Source organism: Oncorhynchus mykiss, chromosome 27 (genome assembly GCF_057628025.1).
Source record: "Oncorhynchus mykiss isolate SJ-2025 chromosome 27, ASM5762802v1, whole genome shotgun sequence".
Taxonomy (NCBI): Eukaryota; Metazoa; Chordata; class Actinopteri; order Salmoniformes; family Salmonidae; genus Oncorhynchus; species Oncorhynchus mykiss.
The window spans coordinates 14,356,631-14,384,602 of NC_143048.1; the positions used below are offsets into that span (position 1 = coordinate 14,356,631).

General features: G+C 44.3%; 2 protein-coding genes and 1 long non-coding RNA gene across 5 annotated transcripts; 2 read left to right on the forward strand and 1 right to left on the reverse strand.

Moving 5' to 3' along the window:
• Positions 1-324: 324 nt before the first annotated feature.
• LOC118944728 (uncharacterized) lies at positions 325-13,049 on the forward strand. 2 transcript variants are annotated; one of them, XM_036965267.2, is made up of 4 exons: positions 325-880; positions 3,965-4,238; positions 6,946-7,151; positions 10,448-13,049. In XM_036965267.2, the coding sequence occupies exons 2-4, from the start codon at positions 3,977-3,979 to the stop codon at positions 10,541-10,543; spliced, it is 564 nt and encodes a 187-aa protein (XP_036821162.1). In that variant the 5' UTR covers positions 325-880; positions 3,965-3,976; the 3' UTR covers positions 10,544-13,049. The 2 variants fall into 2 exon arrangements, with proteins under 2 accessions (XP_036821162.1, XP_090080644.1); XM_090224518.1 differs by lacking the exon at positions 3,965-4,238 and having other exon boundaries at positions 583-880.
• A 2,940-nt stretch (positions 13,050-15,989) lies between these two features.
• sae1 (SUMO1 activating enzyme subunit 1) lies at positions 15,990-27,645 on the reverse strand. 2 transcript variants are annotated; one of them, XM_021587692.3, is made up of 10 exons: positions 27,220-27,645; positions 26,662-26,773; positions 26,043-26,216; positions 21,654-21,799; positions 21,451-21,553; positions 21,222-21,327; positions 19,486-19,630; positions 19,064-19,133; positions 16,287-16,409; positions 15,990-16,122 (listed from the first exon to the last, which is right to left on the reverse strand). In XM_021587692.3, the coding sequence occupies exons 1-9, from the start codon at positions 27,318-27,320 to the stop codon at positions 16,317-16,319; spliced, it is 1,050 nt and encodes a 349-aa protein (XP_021443367.1). In that variant the 5' UTR covers positions 27,321-27,645; the 3' UTR covers positions 15,990-16,122; positions 16,287-16,316. The 2 variants fall into 2 exon arrangements, with proteins under 2 accessions (XP_021443367.1, XP_090080643.1); XM_090224517.1 differs by having other exon boundaries at positions 16,252-16,409; positions 27,220-27,456.
• On the forward strand, positions 23,505-26,903 carry LOC149971238 (uncharacterized). Its single transcript, XR_016492664.1, has 2 exons — positions 23,505-24,194; positions 26,288-26,903. It is a non-coding gene; the product is annotated as an uncharacterized LOC149971238 (long non-coding RNA).
• Positions 27,646-27,972: the final 327 nt, after the last annotated feature.

A 27,972-nucleotide genomic window follows, 5' to 3' on the forward strand; every position in this document is an offset into this window, starting at 1 on the left:
ATGCTTCTGTGTTATTGTACTTTTCAGCCCATGGTTATAACGAGGTTATAACGTATTATGTCATGTATAACGGGTTTTAACATGCAATGCAGAGGCACTTTGAACCCTTGTCATATACAGTCAATTGTCCTCATACCTCATCTCAACTTCACAACACACCAAAAGAGACAAACAATAATTTGATGGTCTGACAAAGGCATGCATTGATAATGATGCTGCTGCTGATTTACTGATATGCTGTTGACAATCCAATGTATGCATAAAACAGGCTAAAATGTATTACAGATTCTTGCACCCATGGGCTCGAGGCACCAGCAACTATACAACCAGACTTTGTTTACCGTTAACACAACAGCTGCAACAGATGTGGTAAACTCACAGGAAAGCAAAAGGGGCGGGAAGGGGGCAGGGTTGGGCAAAAAGGTGTTTTGTTTCTTCCTTTATAGTCTTGTCCGGGGTATTGAAACAGAGCAGCAACATTTCTCTAGTCGAGGTGCATGTCAGGACATGTTGTCATGCATGGTGGAGAGGGCGTGGCGAAACAGGCAACCGCGGGAGTGAAAGCAAAGTGATACCACTATGAAACAGTCTCCCCTGTAATCAACATTTGGACCATAGCTCCGTGAAAACGGGTTGGATAAGCATCGATTTCCGTGGAATAAAAGAAGACTAGACGGCTTGTATGTGCTGACTGTTTTGACAATCGTAGTGGGAAACGTGGAATGTCACAAACTACAAGTGGACTTTCTTCAACATCTAACGCAAGGACAAGTCGCGAGTCAAACAGCTTGTTGGACACATATTCTGATGTCAACAAGCAATCGACAGTGCCTCAACTACAGACAGATTTACAGTAATCACGAATCATCAGATACATCAAGTAAGTCTTAAAAATGAGCAAATGTTTTGGTGATGCTGCAGGACTTGGCTACAGCAGAGCGGATTTTTTTTGACAGGCTGCTAACGTTAGCTACCGTATCAAGATAGAGCTGTTATGTATAGCTAGCTATAGCACACTCTTAGACAAAAATATGCTAAAACCTAAAAGGGTTCTTCGGCTGTGGATTTAGCTAGCTGTCAAAATAACTTGACACGTCAAATTAGGATATTATAGCTAGCATGCTACATTGTAATCGTAGTAGTTTCAGAAGATAGTTTTCGACGCAATCACTGTAGCTATTTCATAATATTTTGAAAATAAATGATTGACGTGGTAGGAGTCAGCGGTACGGATGGGGTTTTCCTGTAAGATAAAAAGTGTGTTGGTGTGATATTCAAGTGGCATCTTCTTGTTGGTTGCTGCTTTCGCAAAATCCTTTGTGGTGTCTTGTTTTACACACTTGGCGGTCATGAGTTTGATGTGTGAACTTTAGTGGTTGTGTGGAGGAGAGGAACAGATAAGATAACACATGACAGAAGCCCAGTGATGCATTTCCACGTTCAACTTAGAGATATGGAATTCACATATTTTTTATTCCATGTTGAGCGTTTTTTCATCTTCAATTACATGACAGTAACAGGCAGTATTTCAACAAGTTTAGACCGAGGCAGACCCGTGTTGAGTGGAACTGTTTCTCCTGCGCATCACAATCCACCTTCAATGTTTTTTTTCCCCCATACTTCATCATTTCCGTGTGAAACGTTGTATGTATTTTGAGTCGGATAGGAATGATACGATTTGCGTGTTACAACGTAAATACATGTATTAGTTGAGCAAAAAATGATATCAAGCGTTGCAATAGTGACAAGCGGACAAACATTTTTGTGTGTGTTACCACTGACAGAGTTTGGCGCGCGCTGTAGTGTGAAGGAGCGCATGTCAATCGGCTTCTGGATTTGTTTATAAACAACCGTCGCGCTCACGAGGGCGTAGTGGCTGCCATCTAGCGGACACATAACGCACATGGGTAGGTAGGTCCAACTGTCCGTCGAGGAGGGAGGGGAAAAAACGATGTTTTGAGAGGTAGCCCACCCTTGGGTCACTGTTTGAAAACATACATATTTATATATATATATATTCCATCACACAGTTGAGGGGGGAACTTTCCCATCCAATGCCACTGCACTGGCGTGCGAGCATGGTGTCCTTTGATGCTAGTATTTCCTCATAGCAGTAAGCTATTCAGAGCTACCATTTGTAATCCTATTCTAACATGACCATGGTTTCTGCCTCAGTGGCTTACCATTTAGGCCTATGCCTAAGAACTGTGTATTAGCAGCAACACACACTACATGAAACATCACAGTATCCAGCAACTAGTAGTAATAACCTACCTGTGCTTGCTCTTGTGGGGGTGTCCAGTGGATGGATACTGGTGGGGTGGGGAGGCTTCTCTCTGTGGCTGGGGGGGGGGGGGGGCAGAGAGCCCTGCCTGGGCTGGGTGTCCATGTTGGGGAGCAGTTGGCAGGACTGGTGGTATGCAGCCTGGAGAGGGTTGTTGCTGCCACCAGGCCAGGTGTCTGGCCGCTGGACCTCCATATGCTAAGGCAATTTATATTTCTCGTGGAACTAGGTATTTTAAGCTTATACCTTTAAACACAATTTAATGTAAAATGTTGCGTGATATATGGTTCTGAGAAATTTCCAGCGCTGCATTATGAATGACCCTAGCACCGAAACCCCTAGGGCATAGTTGTTCCTGACGTGGTGTCATACCCAATGATGTATATAAACCCTGGGTTGCTGATCCTATGTATTGGTCATTGAGAGGCTTTGAAGACACCGGTCGGCCATATTGGCCCTCCATCAGTAGCGGTGCATGAGTAAAAATCACTGGTGAAACCAAGTCAGAAAAAAAGCCATAATTTATTAAAACCTATGTGTTGTGATAATTGCGTTGTTTGCTCTATAACAATGTCATACTCTTTATGACCAGACAGAATCAGATAGATGGCCAACACATACAGAGACAGAGGGGCGCTGTTTCACTTGCTCGAATGCTTTCTCTGGTGAGATACAGTCAGCCTCTTGCGGATTGAAGGAAAATTATGAAGACAGAGATATGTTTTTATCTTTTTTCTTTGGACATTTTTGGGTGAAGCCTGCCTTCCCTTGGCATCTGTGAATACACACCACAGTCTGTAGGAATGAATGGAATTCTACAGTATTTCAATTAAATGCATCAAGAACAAAAGTACATCTATTTAAGTATTTTTTGTTGTAGTAGCATTAGTAATCTCGAAAAAAAAAAAATACATATTTATTTTTGGGTTTTTATATTTAGCCCACTTAATATAATTTTAAGTATGCATTAAGGTGTATGTAATAGAATACATGTGGCAAAAAACTAATGTAGACATTAATAAATGCATTTCTATATCTTCCAAAATATATTATTACAACGATGTGGGAGTGCCAAGATGAAGACATGGTGGCTTTAATACAGCGCACCCTATCAGTCATCTAGTGTATATATAAATCACTGGTATTACCTCCAGTCACAGCAATCAGCCCAGCTGGTAATACACTCATGTCCCCAGTGACCGGTTCGTACGTAAACATACTCTTATCAGGCTGCAAAGGCGTCGGTTTCCTCAACTCCATTTAATATGAGGGCTGCCGAACCCCCCCCCCCCCCCCAGAAAAATGTGTATACTGTCTTAATAAAACACAATTTTCCACTACCATGCTAGGGTGGCTAGCCACTTCTGGACATTGTGTACAGCAGGGGTAAAAACAGACAGGTGCAACCTGATTGGCTGAACGCTGTACACCACACATTTGCCATAGGAGTGTATTGCTGGCTACGCTATTTAAGTTGGGAGGCAAAAGACAAGACGATGAATACTTTGGCAAACCTTGGGACTAGAATGACCATTTAGAATGTTGATGCCTTATCTTACAGCTTAATGCCTTTACACACAGACATTCACCGCTCATAGTAACCAGGTGTCAACGGTTTGTAAAAGGGGCAATCAGTCAATGTCTATTACAATTTTGTTATGCATTTGTAAACATCAACAGACTGCACCTGGTATGGCCCGCCCCCAGACGGAGAGTGGAGTGGACCACCATGGCCGGGGCAGACAACACAGCTGCCGCATGGAGGTCCAGCGGCCAGACACCTGGCCTGGTGGCAGCAACAACCCTCTCCAGGCTGCATACCACCAGTCCTGCCAACTGCTCCCCAACATGGACACCCAGCCCAGGCAGGGCTCTCTGCCCCCCCAGCCACAGAGAGAAGCCTCCCCACCCCCCAGTATCCATCCACTGGACACCTCCACAAGAGCAAGCACAGGTAGGTTATTACTACTAGTTGCTGGATACTGTGATGTTTCATGTAGTGTGTGTTGCTGCTAATACACAGTTCTTAGGCATAGGCCTAAATGGTAAGCCACTGAGGCAGAAACCATGGTCATGTTAGAATAGGATTACAAATGGTAGCTCTGAATAGCTTACTGCTATGAGGAAATACTAGCATCAAAGGACACCATGCTCGCACGCCAGTGCAGTGGCATTGGATGGGAAAGTTCCCCCTCAACTGTGTGATGGAATGTGTGAGTCGATCGAAAAGGAAAGTAGATGAAATAGAGATGCATTTTGCATATGAAGCAATAGACTTCAATGTGATTGTTATTGTACTTGTACGACTCATTGATGCTTGTACATCTAAGTGAAGTTCCTCACCTGTTAATTTTCCACCAAGTACATCACCTTAGGATGTAAATACAAGCAGTGCAGAAAATGCGCCCTTTAAGCATCCTCCCTTATATAGCCTTAACCTATTGATGCTTTACCTAGATTGCCATTAGTATGACCTAAGAAGCTTGCCCTTGGAACCCAGATAGAAAGCTCTCAACCGAATGTTACACATTTGCTGCTGTTTTATGCACTTCCTTTGATCTGCTGTGTCCATGCTTGTGAAATAGTAAACAAACCTAAACAATTGAGATGGAAACCAATGAGGGGAGGGGCCTGGAAGAAGGCAGTCAGAGTATTGCATCTGGAATAGGAGCTTCACATCCATTGACAGGAGTGGAAAGTTTAGCCTATGTTTTAACGGACACAAGCTACAGTATGTGGGGTATTGTCACGGTAATTTATTGCAATGGTAAGTGTGGATTAGGCTATTTCTCTGAATCTTGTCAGAGAAGAGTTCAGGGTTGTACTGGTGTGGTATTGGTGTGCATGTGAGGATTTTAGGGCTGCAGGCTTTGGGCTACGGAGCTACTTAGGGGGCGAGGGAAGCATTTTGAGCACGTGGCTTTGCAACTGAAAGGAATAGTTTGGAATAGTATCTCTCTCTGGTACTCTCTTTCTGTCTGTAAGTCAAATGCTGTTGTGGCATGTCGAGACTTGTCTCCTGCTCACAGCTTCCCATAGAGTGAGCAGTCTGTTCCCCTCCTTGGTTAGAGGCATAACCTACCCTCTCTCTCCCCGTTTCCTTCTATTAGACCCGCCGCTGTTTCTACTCGACCATTTCTGTTTCCTCTGTAATCCCTCTTTCAGCCGCTCCCCTTCCTTGTGTTTCCCACCTTTGCGCTCTCTGGCTCTCACTGCCTCTTCCCCAGTCCCCGGGCAGACTGGTCCCACCCCGCCCCCCAGCCTGTCCACCCTATCCCAGCCTAGCCCCTGAATCTGTCCACCAATGGCTTGATTCCATCTCTGGGAGCACCATCTTATAGTTACCCTGGCAACAAGCCAGAGTTCCTCTGTTCTCTCTCTCTCTCTCTGTCTCAGAAAATACTCATGACAGCGACTCAAATCCCACTTCTGCCAGGAGCCTTGCTTCCTGTGGAGCTCTCTGTCAGGCTCTGTTCGCTCTCTCTCTCTCTGTCTGTCTGTCTCTCTCTCCTCTCGCTCTCTAGTCACCTGCATCTTAAGGATCAGAAAATACTCATGACAGCGACACAAATCCCGCTGTAGCCAGGAGCCTTGCTTCCTGTGGAGCTCTCTGTCAGGGTTGTGAACAAACACAGTGGGGTTTGGGAGGAAATTGGACGGAACCCGTTCATAGGATGCGCAGAGTTTTTTCCCTCCACTTAATTTGAAGTGTCTTTGAATCTTGACACAGCGACACAGTTTGTATAAGGTCACTAAAGCATTTCATTGTACTGTGTACACCCGTGTATACTGTGCATATGACAAATAAACTTGACTTGACTTGAATTGAATTGAATTAAATGTATTTTCTCGATGACGGTCGGCAGTGGCAGTGATGCGCACAGTACTTTCAGTGTCGTCGGTTTGCGTTGCAGTAATAAGAGGGTAATAAAATTGCATTTTTTACCTCTATGCAAATAAGCTTTATCCTATTCTGAATCTATACAGAGTAGACAGGAGCTCCTCCTTCTAACAAACACTGTAGTACACAAACACAAGTATTCTAGACTTATTAAGCAGATTAGGAGATTACATTCTAATTTTGAAGGGGAAAATACAGGGTTAACGGTGGCAACCCCCAAGATTTAAAAAACTCTTCAAGACTAGTCTGAACAGTCTGACAGGGGTGGGGGGGTTTCATTGTTAGTTTGACTTTCAAAAGAGGGGTGCTTTGGGGGCAGGGGAGGGGAGGGGGGGGGGGTGGGTACATGTTTACCCATTAAACAATGGGTCTGTGTTGCTAAGCAGCCTAGCCACCATTAAGACTGTAGTCTATATGGTTTAGACCAGAGGACATGCTTGTTTCTAGACACCTAAGACTCTTATGGAGCCAGAGAAGTGAGGACGGGGGGGTGGGGATCGCATTTTGGGGTGACGGAGCGGATGTTTTGGATCATATTCTTGTTACTAGACAAACAACAATATACAGGAGACATGTTTTATGTGCCAGCAGACTATCCACAATCTGCCTCCTACCGAAACTTGACCTGATTCAGCCTGGTCTGCACTGCCTTTGATATAGTCTAGTTGATATTGTGTTTCAGAGATGGTCGTGGTGGGCTATGGAGGTCCAGCTGTCTGCCAGAGGCAGTAATGGCACACGTGTTGTTCTTTCTCCCCAGACCCAGACAGAGAGCTCCAGGACACCACAGCCAGGGATCCCCTGCCTGACCTGCTGCCCCAGAGAGAGCGTTCTCCCCAGGCTTCTCCCCAGCACAGAGCCCCTGGAGTAGCGGACCCGCGGTTGGACAACGAGGTGGTGGAAAGAGTGGCCAACCAGCTCAAGAGAATCGGCGACGACTTGAACGCTACGATCCTCCAGAGAATGGTAAGGACGAATGTCCACACGAATGATCTGTTTATGAGATGGTGTATTGTTTGGTGAGTTCTGATAAATGTGTAGTTGTTTTCAATTTAAATGTGCATGTGTAAGTCGGTGTGTGTGTGTCAGTGGTGTAAATGGATCAATCTGATATCCATGAGCTGGGAGTGTTGTGACTGAAGTTCAGTTTCCAGTTTCCAGTTGCCCCTCCCCCCCTCCCCCCCTCCCCCTGCTGGGCTGTATCGCGTGAGGAGCCAGTCAGTGAGGCAGCCGCAGGAGTAAACACAGGGTAATCTCTTCCCCCCCCGGCACCCGGCAACCTGCCTCCCCCTCTGCAGACAAACACAGCTGACCTCACCCTACTCCAGCGCTCACTCACTCACATGCCTCTGCCGAGCCGAACATTCCCTTTCCGCGTGACGCAGACAGCTCGCACACACACACACACACATAATAAACTGTCAGGTTTATTCCAGTATAATAAAGCCCTTGGTCTGTGGATCAGGTTGGTAATGTTTTGTTTGCCCTGGTTAAACTGGCTCTTGCCCTGCTGTCTGGTAACAGTGGAAGGACAGGGGATTTTGGGAAATGTTGTTTACAGGCAGGCTAGCTAAAAGGACTTCCTTAGCGCAAGTAACAACAAAAGGCCTGCTTAGGAGGGGGTGGGGGTCGGGGAGGGGTGACTAAACCACAGGGACGTGAGGGTCATAGTCCACTACAAACACTCACACACACACTCACTCACCACCATTCTACCGTTTCTCTTGTTCAGGGCTTTTTTTCCCTGTATCTTGTGTTGTGACCTCTCCTACTGTGCCCCTCTTTCTCTGTGTGGTCAGTGATTCTCTATCTTCTCTTACCTCGTGTCCTCCTCTACTCTGTTTTTCTCTCTTCCCACCTCTCAACCTCTCCTCTCTTTCTCCCCCATCTCTCTCTGAGTCTGAGCTGTATCTCTCCTCTCTTTCTCCCTCCCTCTCTCTGAGTCTGAGCTGTAACTCTCCTCTCTTTCTCCCTCCCTCTCTCTGAGTCTGAGCTGTAACTCTCCTCTCTTTCTCCCTCCCTCTCTCTGAGTCTGAGTTGTAACTCTCCTCTCTTTCTCCCCCATCTCTCTCTGAGTCTGAGCTGTAACTCTCCTCTCTTTCTCCCCCATCTCTCTCTGAGTCTAAGCTGTAACTCCTCTCTTTCTCCCCCATCTCTCTCTGAGTCTGAGCTGTAACTCTCCTCTCTTTCTCCCCCATCTCTCTCTGAGTCTGAGCTGTATCTCTCCTCTCTTTCTCCCCCATCTCTCTCTGAGTCTGAGCTGTATCTCTCCTCTCTTTCTCCCTCCCTCTCTCTGAGTCTGAGCTGTAACTCTCCTCTCTTTCTCCCCCATCTCTCTCTGAGTCTGAGTTGTAACTCTCCTCTCTTTCTCCCTCACTCTGAGTCTGAGCTGTATCTCTCCTCTCTTTCTCCCTCCCTCTCTCTGAGTCTGAGTTGTAACTCTCCTATCTTTCTCCCTCCCTCGCTCTGAGTCTGAGTCTGAGCTGTAACTCTCCTCTCTTTCTCCCCCATCTCTCTCTGAGTCTAAGCTGTAACTCTCCTCTCTTTCTCCCCCATCTCTCTCTGAGTCTGAGCTGTAACTCTCCTCTCTTTCTCCCCCATCTCTCTCTGAGTCTGAGCTGTAACTCTCCTCTCTTTCTCCCTCCCTCTCTCTGAGTCTGAGTCTGAGCTGTATCTCTCCTCTCTTTCTCCCTCCCTCTCTCTGAGTCTGAGTTGTAACTCTCCTCTCTTTCTCCCTCCCTCTCACTCTGAGTCTGAGCTGTATCTCTCCTCTCTTTCTCCCTCCCTCTCTCTGAGTCTGAGTTGTAACTCTCCTCTCTTTATCCCTCCCTTTCTCTGAGTCTGAGTCTGAGCTGTAACTCTCCTCTCTTTCTCCCCCATCTCTCTCTGAGTCTGAGCTGTAACTCTCCTCTCTTTCTCCCTCCCTCTCTCTGAGTCTGAGCTGTAACTCTCCTCTCTTTCTCCCTCCCTCTCTCTGAGTCTGAGCTGTAACTCTCCTCTCTTTCTCCCCCATCTCTCTCTGAGTCTGAGCTGTAACTCTCCTCTCTTTCTCCCCCATCTCTCTCTGAGTCTGAGCTGTAACTCTCCTCTCTTTCTCCTCCATCTCTCTCTGAGTCTGAGCTGTAACTCTCCTCTCTTTCTCCCCCATCTCACTCTGAGTCTGAGCTGTAACTCTCCTCTCTTTCTCCCTCCCTCTCTCTGAGTCTGAGCTGTACTCTCCTCTCTTTCTCCCTCCCTCTCTCTGAGTCTGAGCTGTATCTCTCCTCTCTTTCTCCCCCCTCTCTCTGAGTCAAAGCTGTAACTCTCCCCTCTTTCTCCCTCCCTCTCTCTGAGTCTGAGCTGTAACTCTCCTCTATTTCTTTGTGTATTTTAAGCTCTCTGCTAGCATCTCTCTGTCTGTCAGTGTCTGGTTTTCATTAATTCTCTCTGTCTGTCAGTGTCTGGTTTTCATTACTTCTCTCTGTCTGTCAGTGTCTGGTTTTCATTACTTTTCTCTGTCTGTCAGTGTCTGGTTTTCACTACTTCTCTCTGTCTCTTTCCCACATTCACACACTCTCTCGTCTTCTCTTTTTCACCTCTCTCTCTCTCCTACTAAAGAGCAGGGTTATTTTTAGTGAGTGACTCAAAGCTGCTGTTGACGGGCGATGTGTCGCCTCTCCTGGCTCTGTTTTGCAGACAGTGTCTTTCTGAGACTGCCTAACTCCACCCAGGTGCACCGTATACACACAGACAGACACACCCACACAGATAGACTCGCACGCGATAACATCTCAGCTGTTCCAGCAAGTGGATATTAAAGCCATTAAAAAGTATGGGATCTAGAAAGTAATAAACTGTGTAATAGTGGTTGCACATAGCCACAACATCCTATCATTATGATATAGGCTTTCTCTTAAAGCAGGGGACAGTGGATGCTATCCTATGGCATTTCTAAATTCATTTTTTGGTGAAATTGCAGATGTTTGTAAAGACCCAAGCTATTCTAAATATATCTTGAGAGCTAAGTCAATTCAGTGTTAGGTCACTTATGTCCGTGTGGTGATACACTGCAATCATCAACAATGTAACCTCTATCCCTTATTTACTGTCTCAGAGTCAGACTCTTCATTATATCCATGGTTTGCCAATGTCACTTTGTCCACAAATGTTCATTTGAACAAGCGTCAAGACTGAAAGGCCACAATTATTTTGGGAGGACTAATTTCCCCTCTCTTTCTCTCTCTCTCTCTCTCTCTCTCTCTCTCTCTCTCTCTCTCTCTCAGGGTGGCATCCCCCAACGGCAGGACTGGAGAGGCCTATGTCTAGGAGTCCTCAACTTCCTCTCGGATACCCTCAGCATTCTGTACCGACTGAGATAGACTGACCCTAGGGATTGGACACGCCGGAGCTCCCTACTGGACCAATCCCAGACTGCTTCAGAATGGACTCAGTCCGCTGGATCGGACAAACCCCTTTTGTTTAGTCTCTTTTGTACATCTTGTGTATATATATATATATATATATATTTTTTTTTTTCAATCTCTCTTTGGGACAGCTCCTGATGAAGCATTCTGACCCAGGTTGGTCTCCCAGACCGTGTGGGCTTGTGTGTGTTCCTGTCCTTTCTTGTAAACTGTGAAGCACACTGATGTGTGGTGTGGTGGCGACGTGAGGGCTTTACCTGGCGGAGAGGCTATGGCCCCTGTATGTGTGTGTACAACTTCTTCCAATTAAGGTCATGGTACAGTAGAATGAGCAATTCAACTGCTCGACAGCATGGCTTGATGCGGGTACTGAGGGGCCTGTGTAGAATCCCCTGTAAGTCACACTATGGTTAATACGAATCAGTTTATATCGCTGGATGAGCCAAGCTTACTGCTGGGATAAGTTATAGCGATATACTATATGGGATCTGCTGTAGAGGTCGGCCTATAGTTTCAGACAGGACCAACTTGACTTGGTAAACAGAGCCAGTACACTCTTAGTAAAAACGGTTCCAAAAGGGTTATCCGGCTGTCCCCATTGGGAGAACCCTATGGGCACAGCCGAAGAACCCTTTTAGGTTCTAGATAGCACCTTTTTTTCCTAAGAGTGTAGTGGTGTATATAAATTGAAATGTATGCTACTCTTCCCTTCAAATCTGAATACATTTCATTGACCTCTCTGTGCCTTTCTATCGCTCCCATCACCAGGACAATCAGTGGTTGGTGTGTGGGACCCTGGATGGAGCAGTGGTTGACACACACACACACACACACACACACACACACACACACACACACACACACACACACACACAGAACACTATATGAGCCAGTTACCAGACCATCACTTCTATTGGGGGCTCTGAGTTGAGCTGTAACACTGTCGGACAATCCCTCTATTATTACCAGTGTTAAATTGTTTGTATATATTTGTTTTGGGAGATGGTGGTTTGGTTTGGAGGTGGATAGGAGGAGCCAGTAACAAGCCATCGTGAAGACCTGTTATCATTGGATAAGATTCAATTAGCTTTAAACGTACTTAAATTGTAAGTTCTCTGTTTGTGTTTGAAATCTGCCATGTGTGCAGTTGTTTTTGTCTTTGGATCAACAGTTGGAAGCAGTTAGTGTATTTAAATCCAGTGGATTTGAGATGGTATTTCTGGTTAAAACATGACTTGGATGTTTATCTTTTCATGATTACTAAATGATAATCAAATTGCCCCTCAATTGTATAATACATGTATTGTAGTTCGGGAGAAGAAACTGAAGACCTTTCTTTATTTTGACGTTAAACACGTTTTGTAGCGTTTTGTTTCGTTTTCAAAAATACAATTTGTATGGACTTTTTCTGTGTGAAATAAGTTTTTTTTTTCATTCATTCCTAATAAAAAATTAATTCTAAATCTATCTGAAAGCCAAGAACCCATAAAATGAGGATTGAATAAGCTTAAAGATAAATATCTGACAATAGACTGGAATAACTTGACCAGTCAGTTCATCCCCAGTTACACAAAGGGCGAACCGTCAACCGTGTTAGAGCATTGATATTTGTCTTTGCCAAGGCATTCCATTAAAAAGTTTCCATAGTCAGTTTGTACACAACGTTTTATCTCAAAGCGTCCAGGAAATCAGGGCTTTTAAGAAACACCAACCATTTTTTGTGAACCAACAACTGTCCCTATCAATTCAAAGCATTACAAAGAGGAACAACATGTGTCCAAATGTCTAGAAAGAGGTCACAACAACAAGCAATGTAGTGGTTGAAATCAGTTGAGAACGTTTGCATGTCAAGTGGGAGAAACTGAGCCTTCACTGAAGCCTACAGTTTTAACCTTGAACCCAAGAGGTTAACAGTCCCAACTTGCCATGTAAACCTGAAACAGACGTTCTGATGGATACAACTGTGATCATCCTATTTTCTGTGTTGCCATACTGTATCAATTATAAAGCCTTAACATTACTGCAGTCTATGCTTTGTTTTCAGTTCAGGTTATTTATTTTTTGGAGCCCCTTTTTGCAATGTCATTACACCTTTAAGCAAAGAACCTGTGAGAATAACCAAGCACCTTTTTTTCTGTGGGAAACTGGGCGTCCCCTATAGCGTTCGGAGCACGTGTTGTTCATTTCCTGTGACAGCCTCATGACATCCTGTGGTGTGTGCCGTGGCGTGGTTCACTTCCTGTGGCGACTATGTGACTTCTTGTGGTTCCATTCTCCAATGTACTCTCTCACAGAGGGATCGCACTGCTGTAAAGTAGCACCACATTTTTTTGTGGGAATCTCATTCTCAGTTTCATGCAGTGTAAATTTGCTGTTTTTGACTTTTTTTTTTTACTGAACTTTCTACATGAAATTTTTGTACAGATTTGTTTCCTTATTAACAATAAAGATATGAAATCTATTTACTTGTTTTGGCTTGTATTCTTTTGTAAGATTATCAGATTTATTAAAGGCCCAGTGCAGTCAAAAATGTGTTTCTTCTCACTATGAGGTTGGATTAATACTCTGAAATTATGACAATTATAATACAGCCCTTTTAGTGTAAGAGCTGTTTGAAAAGACTGCCTGAAAGACTGCCTGTTTTGGTTCGAGGGAAATTTGGCCTGCCAGGTGACATCACCAGGCAGTAAATGAGTTAATAGATCAATAAGAAAAATAGTTCCAAACCTTCCTGTGAATAACAGCTAGTTCTCGAGCCAGACCACTCCCAGACAGTCCAAACAAAACCTTTGCTTGAGAAATTGCTCTTTGCTAAGATGCTATTTTTGTTTCTTTTTGACCATTTTAAGTTAATACAACTACAATAAGGTACTTAATTGTTACCCAAAAATGCTTTGATATTGAGATAAAAATGGCTGCATTGGGCCTTTAAAATAAAGATTATAACAGAATGATATGATTGTCTGTGATAAAAAGGATAGTGGAGCTTTGCAGCGCAAGGTTAATACAATGACTTCAGTTGGTTCAAAAGTACTTTATCCTCATGGCCCTGGATTAAAGAACAATCTCAGGTTATGTTCTTTTACTGGTCTACTGTTTCTGCTACTCTATTATACTGGTAAGATCTTATCACACCAATGACTCTTTGTGGTTTGTCACCTGATTCCTGTTGGTGGATGAATGGGGGACTGTGACTAGCGTGTGATGGTCAGTGTGCTGGTCTGGAGATGCGTGACAAACAGTAACACCACATATTTGGAGAACATGTCAGGGATTCCCAGAAAACAGATCACACGAACACAGAGACATCTTGAGTAACTACACAGTAACGCAAGCTTAAAAACATGTACGTGTGTAATGCTCTGATGCTGGCTGCTAATGATATTACGTGGGAATGTTTCGAGATTGTTGAACTGTAGGCTATGTCCTCTATTCAGGAAGGCTTTGTTGTTTGTTGTTCTCGTGGTTCTAAACATGGCCTGGATTCCACATTGTCTCAAAAACAAGAACGACACCTACTTATAATGAATAAGATTCCGAGCCCCGTTGCAATGAGTCAACAGATAACACCTGGGCCAGAGGTCCTCACCTGCACTCTGTGCCATATTTGAACCAATTGAATCTCTCCGCGTCAGTGGCAGAATGAGGGCCCCATTGTGATTGGTGTCGGGAGCGACCGCTTGGATCTTTGCTGCTCAGTCTTTACAAAATGAATGACCAGTGCTGGAGGGGGTAGCTTTTTTTGGTGAGTGGGAGAGGGGGGGGGGATTAGTGGGTTGGTCAGCGTGAGGAGATAAGAGACGTGCTTTAATTAAAAGGATGGGCTTAAAGCCATATCCGTAATAAAACCTGCTTTTTCCTTAATCCCAGGAAAAGAGCAGTGACTCCTTATGGGGCTTAATCAGTCATGGGTTTCATTTCAAGGCTCTGGCTGTTTTCCTTTCCACAAATTCCCTCTGCAGTCGAAAAACAAGACATTTGGTGCCAAGGTGCTTTTTCTCCCTTCAATAAGTCACAAACAGATACACAAACAAACACAAACTATGTGGAATATCATGCTGCTTTGTCCCTCTAGGTTGAGAAGATACTTCTCTGCAGTTTCATGGTCAAGGACAAAAACATTGAAAAAAAACAAAAAAAAACATCCTTTACATTGACAGTTTCACCATACATGTGGTCATTTCTCGCAAGGGCATTAAATGCAGAAAATAGTAGTCTACACAGCCAAGTAAAATATACTTTCAAAATGCCTAGAGATTTCCTGTGTGTCTCATTTGGTAGAGCATGGTGCTTGAGGTTGTGGGTTCGATTCCCACGGTGGACCAGAATTTTAAAAACGAAATGTATGCACTCACTACTTACTGTATGTCGCTTTGGATAATAGCGTCTGCTAAATACCAAATGTAAATGAGAAGTCAGTCAAATGTCAATAGCTCAACACTTCTAATGTACATGGGGCCCTCTGTGTAGGGGGTTGCCACTCCCTCTATGTACCTACCTATAGTACCTGCTAGACCAGTTCTACCGGTCCATCCACCTGCCGATGATGGAGGGAGAGATCCCTTGTTTGGGTGACCGAAGAGGAAACTACCCTGCTCATTATTGGCCTGTTTGGCATTTCTTGGAAGCACCTGAAACAGTCCCTTTGTTTTGCTGCTGCAGGGCACTGATATCAGCGCTTTCACCCACGTGGCATGACATCATGCACTTAACACCAGGCCGTATATCCACTCATTTGAACCTATATGATCCACTGCGACAACCACTGAGTCATTCAATGTCACTACTCAGTGGTATAAACTACTTAAGTAAAAATACTTTAAAGAACTATTTAAGTCGTTTTTTGGGATACCTGTAGTTCACTTTTCTAGTTATATTTTTTACAAGTTTTACTTCACTACATTCCTAAAGAAAAATAATGCACTTTTTACTCCAAACATTTTCCCTGACACCCAAAAGTACTCATTACATTTTGAATGCTTAGTAGGTTAGAAACATTTTCCAATTTACACACTTATCAAGAGAACATCCTCGGTCATCTCCGTTTCCTCTGATCTGGTGGACTCACTAAACACATGCTTTGTTTGTCAATTATGTCTGAGTGTTGAAGTGTGCCTCTGGCTATCCGTAAATTGTAAAAAAAATATAACATTTTTTTTTTAAATAATAAAAAAAAAAAAAATGATTTATACGTTTCCTTCCACTTTTTTTTAGCAATTAAAATGACTTTTTATGCTTAAGTATATTTAAAACCAAATACTTTTACTCAATAAGTATTTTACTGGGTGATTTTCACTTGAATCATTTTCTATTAAGAAATCTTTACTTTTACTCAAGCATGACAATTGAGTACTTTTTCCAACACTGTCACTACTTATTTCCAAATAACCCCTCAGACTAATTTGGTTCACAATATTTTTATTACAAAATGTAAAAACTGTGTGCTTGAAACAAATGGATGGTTTAACAGCCCCCCAAAAAATGAAATTCCAAAACGTTGGCTGCAGAAACCGTCTAATAGGGGTGTTGTGTGCCTAGGTATGAAAAAGAGAATATGTACAATGACAAATTCTTTTCGCCTATTGAAACACTTGAACTTTCAGCTGAGGTGAATGGTTACACAATGATAAATAGTCTGACTGGAGAAAAAAAAGTAACTCAACTCAAAACTGTTACTGCATTTGTCCTATGCACACACCTCTCCCTCCTTTGGTGGGAGTATGGTCGATCACTTTGGGCCAAAGTAGTCCACTACCCCGCTGCCCTTCATACCGTCAAAGAAGAAGAAGTTCTTGTGTGGTGCGTCTCTCTGGGAAAGAGCCTGTAGAAACACACAGTGACGTTAATACCAACCACACACACACTACCTCACCATCTCTCAAACTAAACCCACAATAGCTTTGCTGTGGGAGCTTCAGCAGCTTTCCCTGCAAGGCATACATGGGGTGTACTCTAGTGTCCGCTCCACTGCGTGAGCATGGGGTCCGCTGTGTGATCGGTGATCACTTGACTTCACCCAGTGCGATGTCTGCCGGTTGCAGGCAGTTTCATCCGGTTTCATCATTACATCAGACAGCCTGGCGCAGTGCCATAATCCCGCTGAGTGGGTTGTCTGTGCTGACTGACGTTACCTGGCTTCCTCAACTCTCAAACACAGGTAGGACTGTGACACTTCCCTTATTTTCCAATACCCAGGTCATATCCAAAACAGCAACACCGAAGAGACACACTGGTCCCCTACATCTCCCCAAAAGCCCCACAGGACTGAAACATATCAGTGGGTATTTCTGGATTGAACCCAGAATCAAGTGGAGCGGCCTGCTGTCAAGTGGTTAGCTTTCTGCCTCCCCAAAATATAACATGCCATCTTTCTCCCCAGTGAAAGCTGCACAACAGTAAATGTGGTGCAGACAGTCTGGTGTGTGATTTTTCACACTAGTTCAGAGCCAGTATAGTCAGTAGAGTATAAATTAGACGCCGACTGATTAATCGGAATGGCCGATTAATTAGGACCGATTTCAAGTTTTCATAACAATCGGTATTTTTGGACACCGATTGTGGACGATTTTTTTTATACCTTTATTTATCTAGGCAAGTCAGTTAAGAACACATTCTTATTTTCAATGACGGCCTAGGAACGGTGGGTTACCTGCCTTGTTCAGGGGCAGAACGACAGATTTTTACCTTGTCAGCTGGGTGATTCTTTTTTGCAACCTTCCGGTTACTAGTCCAACACTAACCACCTGCCTTACATTGCACTCCACGAGGAGCCTGCGTTGCAGGCTGACTACCTGTTACGCGAGGGCAGCAAGAAGCCAAGGTAAGTTGCTAGCTAGCATTAAACTTATCTTATAAAAAACAATCAATCTTAACATAATCACTAGTTAACTACACATGGTTGATGATATTACTAGTTTATCTAGCGTGTCCTGCGTTGCATATAAATTGATGCGGTGCCTGTTAATTTCTCATCGAATCACAGCCTACTTCGCCAAATGGTGATGCGCATTCGCAAAAAAAGCACTGTCGTTGCACCAATGTGTACCTAATCATAAACATCACTGCCTTTCTTAAAATCAATACACAAGTATATATTTTTAAAACCTGCATATTTAGTTAATATTGCCTGCTAACATGAAATTGTGTCACTTCTCTTGCGTTCCGTGCAAGCAGTTAAGGTATATGCAGCAGTTTGGGCCGCCTGGCTCGTTGCGAACTGTTTATTCCTAACAAAGACCGTAATTAATTTGCCAGAATTGTACATAATTATGACATAACATTGAAGGTTGTGCAATGTAACAGCAATATTTAGACTTAGGGATGCCATCGGTTAGATAAAATACGGAACGGTTCCGTATTTCACTGAAAGTTTTGCGAAATGATAGTTTCCGGATTCAACCATATTAATGACCAAAGGCTCATATTTCTGTGTGTTATTATGTTATAATTAAGTCTATGATTTGATATTTCATAGAGCAGTCTGACTGAGCGATGGTAGGCAGCAGCAGGCTCGTAAGCATTCATTCAAACAGCACTTTTGTGCGTTTGCCAACACCTCCTCACTGTGCTTCAAGCATTGAGCTGTTTATGACTTCCAGCCTATCAACTCCCGAGATTAGGCTGGTGTAACCGATGTGAAATGGCTAGCTAGTTAGCGGGGTGCGCGCTAATAGCGTTTCAAACGTCACTCGCTCTGAGACTTGGAGTAGTTGATCCCCTTGCGCTGCAAGAGCCGCAGCTTTTGTGGAGCGATGGGTAACGATGCTTTGAGGGTGGCTGTTGTCGATGTGTTCCTGTTTCGAGCCCAGGTATGGGCGAGGAGAGGGACGGAAGCTATACTGTTACACTGGTAATACTAAAGTGTCTATAAGAACATCCAATAGTCAAAGGTATATGAAATACAAATGGTATAGAGAGAAATAGTCCTATAATTCCTATAATAACCTCAACCTAAAACTTCTTACCTGGGAATATTAAAGACTCATGTTAAAAGGAACAACCAGCTTTCATATGTTCTCATGTTCTGAGCAAGGAACTTAGCTTTTTTACATGGCACATATTGCACTTTTACTTTCTTCTCCAACACTTTGTTTTTTAATTATTTAAACCAAATTGAACATGTTTCATTATTTATTTGAGGCTAAATTGATTTGATTGATGTATTATATTAAGTTAAAATAAGTGTTCATTCAGTATTGTTGTAATTGTCATTATTACAAATAAATAAATAAATTTAAACATATTATTATTTTTTAAATTATTATTTTTTAAATTATATATATATATATATATATATATATATATTTTTTTTTAAATCGGCTGATTAATCGGTATCTGCTTTTTATGGTCCTCCAATAATCGGTATCGGTGTTGAAAAATCATAATTGGTCACCCTCTAGTCGGAATGATTTAAAGTTACAGCAACTAATGGAAAGTCAATGTACAAAAAAAACCCCAAAAAACTTGACAACCAACCTTGACAACCTCCTGTCCCAGCACTCCTCCCACCACAGCACACACAGGGGCCATCTCAGAGAAGCAGTAGCTGATGACATCACAAAACAACATGACTGTCAAACAGAAATACATAAACTCTGGAGTTCATAAGGATGAATTAACAATTGTCTTAACTCTGAAAATCTGAAATAGCTCAGAATGGAGCAGTCAGTCACAGATTATCTTTGATATATCTAAGAACTACCTTCACTGGCATATACAACAGTCCCCTACAAACAACAGTCCCCTACAAACAGTCCCCTACAAACAGTCCCCTACAAACAACAGTCCCCTACAAACAACAGTCCCCTACAAACAACAGTCCCCTACAAACATATTACTAAGAGTCCAACTAAATATGTGAATGGCTGTCAAGTGATGCATTGAATTGAGCCAGTCACCTGACAAAGTCGTGAGGCAGCAGTTCGCTACTCAGCCCCATGGCCTCCAGGACATCATCCCGGATCTGTCTCAGGAGCGTGGCGTCTGCCTCAAAGCTTTCTGGGTGGGGGTCGCGACCTTTGTCTGTACGGAACTTCAGCAGTACTGTGGGAGAGAAGCGAGGAACGCAGAGAGAGTGTGAACCACAGGACGAGTGGTGGAGAAGTGCAGGAAACCATAGAAGAAGCTCTGATTGTATGGGTTAAGAAGTTGCTACATATACCGAGCTACGTTTTCCACCCAACACAGAATATGTTACTAAGGAAATGTCAGTGGGGTTGTCATTCTATCACTTGCTCGTATGACACTGGCTGGCTAGCTTCACTTCCACTCACAGAAAAAAAGTGCACACAAAGTTCCAATTAAATACTGATCATCCCGTGAAAAATTGCAGTTTTTGATCAGTTTGACAAGGCCATGATCAGACATCTATGACTCTTGTCCTTGTCCTGTCAGCACGCAACACTAGTACTACACCCATCCTGTGCGAGACCGTGGGCAGATGTGCCAAAATGAGGAGGATGTGGTTTGGAGTCTGAATATTACTAAAAGGCAAATAATAAACAAGAGATGGACGTACCATTGCCACTGAGACGTTTTAGGCTCTAAACCCCCCTTTAAGGCTGGCAGCTCTCCTCGCCCACTCAGTGTTAAAACAGGTGTCATAACATCCTCTTTTTAGCTGTCCATCAATCACATCATGGAGCCCAGTCCGCCCACGGCTATTTCCACCAGACTGACACCTCGCTAGTACACACGCACGTGAGCACACACATAAAACCCAACATCAATCACCATCATCACCTGAATCATCACCAACTAAACATCACAGAATTATCTCAAAACCTGGCACGGACTAACACAATATGTAAGCGTACAAAGACATCTGTGCAAAGTAGACCAGTAAACATTGTCTTAAATGAGTAGTCTGGAACATTCTTGACCAGATTCAAACAGGGATGAAGCAAAAACAACACATTCAAATGACATTAACTAAATCAAAGTTGAGGGAAAACCGTCATGTGCCCCCCACGCCTGCTCTGCCTTCCATTCCTCTGGAGATGTTATGGTTTCATACAGTAGGCTAACCCCCCCACCCCCCCACTCCTGGGACACAGTAACAGAGGAAGCTCCACTTCCTCAAGAACAGCTCAGTCGAGAGATACCACAACGTCTAGACCTAATTATAGAAACACAAATGCTGTAGAACTGCTCTGAAAACCCACAAAAACAAACAAAAGAACAGCTTCTTTCCTTTCCGGCTGTTATATTAATATTAGCCAAACAACAGGGGCAGGATAGAGTTGGCAGCCTTGCGGGGGTAGTGTGGTGTCGTGGGTGGTGCCTAGCGGTTTGTGTCTCTGTTCTAAAGTCACACAAGACTGGCCATGGAGAGCCTGTGATGGAAACAGAGCCATGTTAAGACGGTCTATGAAGCCAGGTGAAGGCTAATAAAGGGACCATATCAGACTAGGAACAGGAACAGGGTGCAATGCTACAACAACCAAAACAGGAAGGGGGGGCGATATCATTGGAGCTGCAGGCGCTCACGTGTAGAGGGCATCAATCTATAGCTCCACTGTTTCTTATGGCAAAAGAAAAAAGACGCGATGGCAGCCAGTTAGTGATCCAACTCTCTTTTATCAAATAGATATTTATATCCAATGGCTTTGTGGAATTATTGAGGCGCAGGTACCGTGTAGCAGGAAGTAGTCCACGGGGGTGCGCTTCAGGCTGCTCTTGGCCTTCTCATTGGTCCAATCCACTTCCAGAGCCACTTTCAAGGAGCAGAAGCTGGCAGTCTGTTCAGTTGGGATAGAGAGAGCGCCAAAGGGCAAGGAACATGCCGTCATTAGATCTGGAGGAGGATAACATTCATTACATTGATAAAACACTAATTGAGCTATTTTTTATACAACGCTCACCTTTTTGATCATGGTGGTCTCATTGGGGTCAACCTTTGGTTTCTTGGCCTCAGGTCCATCATTGGACTCGTCTGTTTTGGGCTTGACTACTTTGGGCTTCTCCCTGGACGGGGGCATCAAAACAAGGGACAGATGAGCATAACTGAGGATCAATCGGGACAAGTAAATTAAACAGACACTCGACAATCAAACACAACACTCACTCAACATAGTTGTGCTCCTGGCCAAGGTCGGAGAACATGTATCCGTGGTAACCAAAGACATCGCCACAGAAGACCTTGATGTTGTGCTGGGCACAGAGTTGGTCCACGCGCACCATCAGATCCCTCGAGCAGCCTGTCAGACACACCTGAGAGGAACAAGGGAGGGGAGGACAAAGTCAGAGAGAGCAGCTAAAACTACAAATCCCATGGTGCTCACTACATCACATGATCAAAAGTATGTGGACACCTGCTCAACATTGAACATCTCATTCCAAAATCATGGGCATTAATATGGAGTTTGTCCCCCCTTTGCTGCTAGAACAACCTCCACTCTCCTGTGAAGGTTTTCTACGAGATGTTGGAACATTGCTGAAGGGGGTCTTGCTTCCACGCAGCCACAAGAGCATTAGTGAGGTCAGACACTGATGTTGGGTGATTAGGCTTGGCTCGAAGTCTGCGTTTCAATTCATCCCAAAGCTGTTTGATGGGGTTGAGGTCAGGGCTATGTGCAGGCCAGTTCATTGACACCGATCTCGATAAACCATTTCTGAGTGGACCTTGCTTTGTGCATGCGGGCAATGTCATGCTGAAACAGGAAAGGGCCACAAAGTTAGAAGCACAGAAACATCTAGAATGTCATTGTATAGTGTAGCATTACGATTTCCCTTCACTGGAACTAAGGGGCCTAGCATGCATCATGAAAAACAGCCCCAGACACTTATTCCTCCTCCACCAAACTTTAGTAGGCACTATGCATTGGGGCAAGTAGAGTGTTCTCGGCATACGCCAAATCCAGATTCCTCCGCTGGACTGCCAGATGGTGAAGCGTGATTTATCACTCCAGAGAATGCGTTTCCACTGCTCCAGAGTTCAACGGTGGCGAGCTTTACGCCACTACAGCCGACACTTGGCATTGCGCATGGTGATCTTAGAATTGTGTGCGGCTGCTCGATCAAGGAAACCCATTTCATGAAGCTCCCGACGAACAGTTCTTGTGCGGAAGTTGCTTCCAGAGGGAGTTTGGAACTCAGAGCACTCGGCGGTCTCGTTCTGTGACCTTGTGTGGCCTACCACTTTGTGGCTGAGCCGTTGTTGCTCCTAGACGTTTCCACTTCACAATAACAGCACTTACAGTTAACCAGGCAACTTGAGAATGGCAGAACTTTGACGAACTGACTTGTTGGAAAGGTGGCATCCTATGACGGTGCCACGTTGAAAGTCACTGAGCTCTTCAGTAAGGCCAATCTACTGCCAATGTTTGTCTATGGAGATTGCATATCTGTGTGCTCGATTTTATACACCTGTCAGCAACGGGTCAACGAGTCCCAAAATTTGAAGGGGTGTCCACGCATTTTGTATATGTAGTGTTCATGTTCATTGAGAGACCTTGCAGGGAATGATGACAAAGTACTTGATCAACAAGTAGGCCTAACTCTGGATTTACACGCACACACACCTTTTAGATAGATTCAACCATAGCAATCCTTACTACTCCTTTAGTTACCCCCTTGATCATCACACATACCAGCTTCTACAATAGACACCCCGTCCTTTTGACACAAAACATGTTCAAGTAAACAAAATATGTTATTCTGTCGAAGAATCGACTAGTTTGTTTTGGCCAGTGTGTTCTATCTGAACAGGGTGGGGAACAGAAGATTGGCCTTATTAAAAAAACTGACCCGTGGGCTGGGTCCATCTTATCCTCCAGACCAAACCCAACACACTCCACACTTGGCTAGAGATAAGGGGCTGTCTGGCAGCTGACGGGCATCTGTCTGTGGCATCCCTGCAATGTACACGCTGGGCCCTCCCGGAACACAAAGTACCACAACGTTGGGAGGTGCCAGCATTGAGTTCACGACACGCGCCAGTGTTTTACCAAGGGCAGCTGATTGACATGTTACTGCATGGTTGAAGTTGTTTTTAATTGCTTTGCCCTTAGCTAATGAAGACTGATAGACTAATCATCAAAGCTGGGTGCTTGATGCCTGAAAAATGGACCGGAGATCTTCCTTGAACCACACACCTCAACTTCATATGAAGAAGGTCTTATGGGGGAAGGGAGAGCCTTGCAGACTATTATAGAAGTCCTATTGGCTTTAGTTGCCAGCTACAAAAAAGGCAAGCCCTCTGTTGTGGTGACAGACACCGAGGGAGACCCTGGCTGGACATGTTGGGCTACTGCTGCAGTTCATTAGACGGGATTGGCAGAGGGAACTGGGAGTGCTGGTACTGGCAGGGACAGGGATTTTTAACAGCCTGGACAGCCTGTCTGTCTGTCCACAGAGCCTCCCTCCTTTTGAAGGAGGCGTACAGCTTGGACACCTCCTCTCAATGGCCTCCGGCAAGGGCTTTGTGAAGAGGGACACTGAGCTGGATTGTTTGAGAGACGAGGGAGTGAAAAGGAAGCAAGGAAAGGGTGGGGGGGGGTATTTAGCTTATCTGTACAATGGAACCTAACGGAGAATGGGCCTAGTAGGAGGTGAAGGGAGAAGTGAAGTGAAAGACATGCAGAGAATGAGTGGTTATGAGAATAGGGTGAGTATACCAGTGTTCTGAGTGAAGTAAATGAGTAAGTTTGTTTGTTGTGGGTGTGAATTGTTGCCTCAAATGATCTCTAAAAAGACAAAAACACCTACAAACTCTCTCGGGATCAAAGCTATAATCCAGACATATTAATCCCAAAACACGCTGACTAAAAAGAGCAGCCCCTTATCATGCATTCTAGCAAATTTAAACCAGTTCCAGTTTCTCAGTGCTGAGCCACACAAACAAGACATATCCATAGCTAGCAGATAAAAAAAGCTAGCAGTCTACAGCACAGCCCATTTTGTCTCCCCCTCCTCCTGAACTTCCATTAGCACTCCCCCCGGGACGCGTCCGCCGTTTCTCCACCAGACAGACTGGGGAAGCGGCTTGTTTGCGCTTTGAAAATCCATGAGTATCTGATGAGGAGTCTCTTCAAAACCCCACCACTATATGTTTGAGAGCAGAGCACATCAGACAGCTTGCTTTTCAGTGTGTCTGGAACCAAACACCACAGAAAATCTATGTTTCTACTTGTTAGCGGTACAGACATAAGTTAGATAAACGTATTTATCTCCAAGCTCGAGTGTCTTTATTTTTTTCTTTTCACCCCCCCCTTACCGGCAACTGTCAATTCCCTTACTCCGTCAATTTATAAATAATATGTACATGCATCATAAATCCCTTTATCTACTTCCCCAGAGTCAGGTGAACTTGTGGATACTATTTGTATGTCTGAGTGCAGTTTGAAGGAAGTTGCTAACTAGAGTAAGAGCAATGACTAGAAGTCTATGGTAACTAATAGCATGCTAGTAGAGTAGATACCATAGACGTCCAGTCATTGCGCTAACGCTAGTTAGCATTGGCTCACAAAACTACCTAGAACTTCCTTCATATTGGATGAAATAAAAATGGTATCCATGAGTTCATCTGACTATGGGGAAGTAGGTGAAGGGCTTAATTGCCAAAATCGTGAACTTAACAGGGATAGCCAATGAAAAACACTTTTTTTATTTAACTAGTCAAATCACTTAAGAGCAAATTCTTATTTACAATGACGGCCTACCCCTGGGCAAACCCTAACCTGGACCAACGCTGGGACAATTGTGTGCCGCCCTATGGGACTCCCAATTCCAGCCTGTTGTCATACAGCCTGGAATCGAACAAAGGCACTAAGATGCAGTACCTTAGATCGCTGCGCCACTCGGGAGCACTTATCACTAAGTTCTACAAAGAAAGATTAATGTTGTGAACAAAGTGCAACTACATGCAATGGAACTCATCATCAGTCAAAAACAGCTTAAATCGACCTCCCGAGTGACGCAGTGGTCTAAGGCACTGCATCTGTGCCACTAGAGATTCTGGGTTGGAGTCCAGGCTCTGTCGCAGCCGGCCGCGACCGGGAGGCCCATGGGGCGGCACACAATTGGCCCAGCGTCGTCCGGGTTAGGGAGGGTTTGGCCAGCAGGGATATCCTTGTCTCATCGCGCACTAGCGATTCCTGTGGCGGGCACCATGCTGACACGGTCGCCAGGTGTACGGTGTTCCCTCCGACACATTGGTGTGGCTGGCTTCTGGGTTGGACGCATGGCTCTCGACCATCGCCTCTCCCGAGTCCGTACGGGAGTTGCAGCGATGAGACAAGACTGTAACTACTACCAATTGGATACCACGAAATTGGGGAGAAAAAAGGGGTGAAAAATTAACCACAAAAAAATTGCAGAAAAAAATCTGCTGCCCAGGTCAACATGTAGTAAGACGTATGGTGTAAAAGCACCATCTAGTGGCCATTTAGGGTAACAGAAAATAATTAACAAAAGTAATCTTGACAATAGGCCAGCCCTGCACTACTGTACTCACTGCCTCAAATTGAAGGAAGAATTTGTCTGGTTTGGTCTCCACCCTGTCTGTGTCTGCCTTCACCTCCACCATGGGGTTGAGGTACTGGGCCCGCTCCAGGGAGGCCTGGGCTCGGTTCTGGCCCTGAGCAGTCACTGGAATCAGAAACTGGGCTCGACATGACTCCTCTGTCACCTGAGAAGAAAGAGAGCAGAAATAGTTAGTGGTTTGTAAAATTAATTTATATTCTCCTGCAATTTTCTCAGTGTTTCATCCCACCATTAGCCTACTTCGGAAGGTTCCCTCTCACCTGGCCTCTGCAGAGTCCCCAACAACCAGATGTTCCGGTTTTCAGGGGGAATGGAAAGAGCCTTTCACCCGACTTCCACTTTTGGATGTTAACAAGGTGACACTCCATCTTAACTCCTCCTACACATTTACTGGATTGGTTGGACAGTGCAGAAGAGAACCTCCCCAAACAGTTTTTTTCCTTCTCGTCAAGACCAGTATGTATTGGATCTAATTTCAGATGTTTATTTACACCTGTTACTTTAGGTTACCTCTGACCTAACTCTGTTACACCCCCCCCCCCCCCCCCCCCCCCCACACACACACACACTTTGTGTATTGTGGTCTGTACCTGTTCGTGGTCCAGCAGGGTCAGCCCCTTCACTCCAGCCAGGATTAGATTTTTGGCCACTTCAGCCCCCAGGCCCCTGAGGCCCACCAGGAGCACACGAGACCCCCGTAGCCTGGAACAGAAGCAGATTACCAACCAACACCTTTATTAGCTATGTGGCTCCATCATACAATATAGGGTGGAAAGCCTTCAAGACAAAACATGCAAGCTTTGTGCAGATTAATAAATTATGTAAACATCAACATTTGCAGTGTTTTCCAATCAATTATTGCTGTGTGATCAAGGAGTGCATATTTGTTTTAGCCCAGTTCGAGCATATCTAATTCAAGGTCTTGGCTGGCTAACGTTAGTTGGAGAGTTGAACCAGCTGTGTTAGCGCTGGGCCAAAGCAAATTGTGCACCCCAGGAACGGATTGAGAAGCATTGTAAATACTGTATATCATGGCGAAGTGTGTGCAGAGTTCAAATTTAACATTTAATGCATTTGTATTTAGTACCGACAAATAATAGGTGATCTACCTACAGAGACAATGGACGCCAACGTTAGCTAATAGCTACCTCTTTTGTGCATCCAGACCCCATAATCGGATCTGCCGGTCATACTGAGCCGCTTCTTCCTCGCTAATGATAGATTCCTCCTTCTCAATCATGTCTATCATCTCAAACTGGTTTATTTGTCTAGTTTAATAGTAATGGGATTAATATTTCCCTTTTTAGATTCGGGGAGAGTACCGCTATCGCTGATTTGAACGGACGCTGGATGATGACGTTGTCTTCTTCTTTGGTACTATGGCGGTCCGCAAACAAATGTTAAAGGCGCATGCCACCACCTACTGTATTGGCTGTGTATCAGCCTACTATTCTGTAGTATGAATTCATTAAACTTTGTGAAAAAAAAATCCCCTACCAACTAACCGTACACCATTAAAACCAAATCACTATTCCATTACTTTGGTCCTATCTGATCCTACACCCTGTAACTCTTCTGCAGTAAAATATTGTACGCCCAAGTGCTTCTCTACAGCTGCCACCACAACATCTATCCTCTGTGATTTACATTCCATTCCTGCGGTACAGTTGACCACCATGGCTATGAACGGCAACAACAAAAAAACTTACTGGAGCACATGTTATTCCTATCACTCTCTATTGACCTCATCCTACTCACAGGGATCCTCTTAGGATTCCTCACCCTGCCCTTACCAAAAAAGATTGCAGTTTTGAAACTGCGGTATAAGTGCAGTAACTGCAGTCGACTGTGGTATTTTGGACAAAGTAATTGCAGAATAACTGCAGTGTACTGTTATAGTG

What these genes read in the sequence shown, in the direction of transcription:
- LOC118944728 (XM_036965267.2), top strand. Translation starts at nt 3,977, where the DNA reads ATGGCCCGCCCCCAGACGGAGAGTGGAGTGGACCACCATGGCCGGGGC. An exon ending in CTCCACAAGAGCAAGCACAG is followed by an intron (nt 4,239 to 6,945) that starts GTAGGTTATTAC and finishes CTTTCTCCCCAG; the next exon opens with ACCCAGACAGAGAGCTCCAG. An exon ending in CTACGATCCTCCAGAGAATG is followed by an intron (nt 7,152 to 10,447) that starts GTAAGGACGAAT and finishes TCTCTCTCTCAG; the next exon opens with GGTGGCATCCCCCAACGGCA.
- sae1 (XM_021587692.3), bottom strand. Translation starts at nt 27,320, where the DNA reads ATGATAGACATGATTGAGAAGGAGGAATCTATCATTAGCGAGGAAGAA. An exon ending in GGTCTGGATGCACAAAAGAG is followed by an intron (nt 26,774 to 27,219) that starts GTAGCTATTAGC and finishes CTTCTGTTCCAG; the next exon opens with GCTACGGGGGTCTCGTGTGC. An exon ending in AGACCACCATGATCAAAAAG is followed by an intron (nt 21,328 to 21,450) that starts GTGAGCGTTGTA and finishes CCAACTGAACAG; the next exon opens with ACTGCCAGCTTCTGCTCCTT.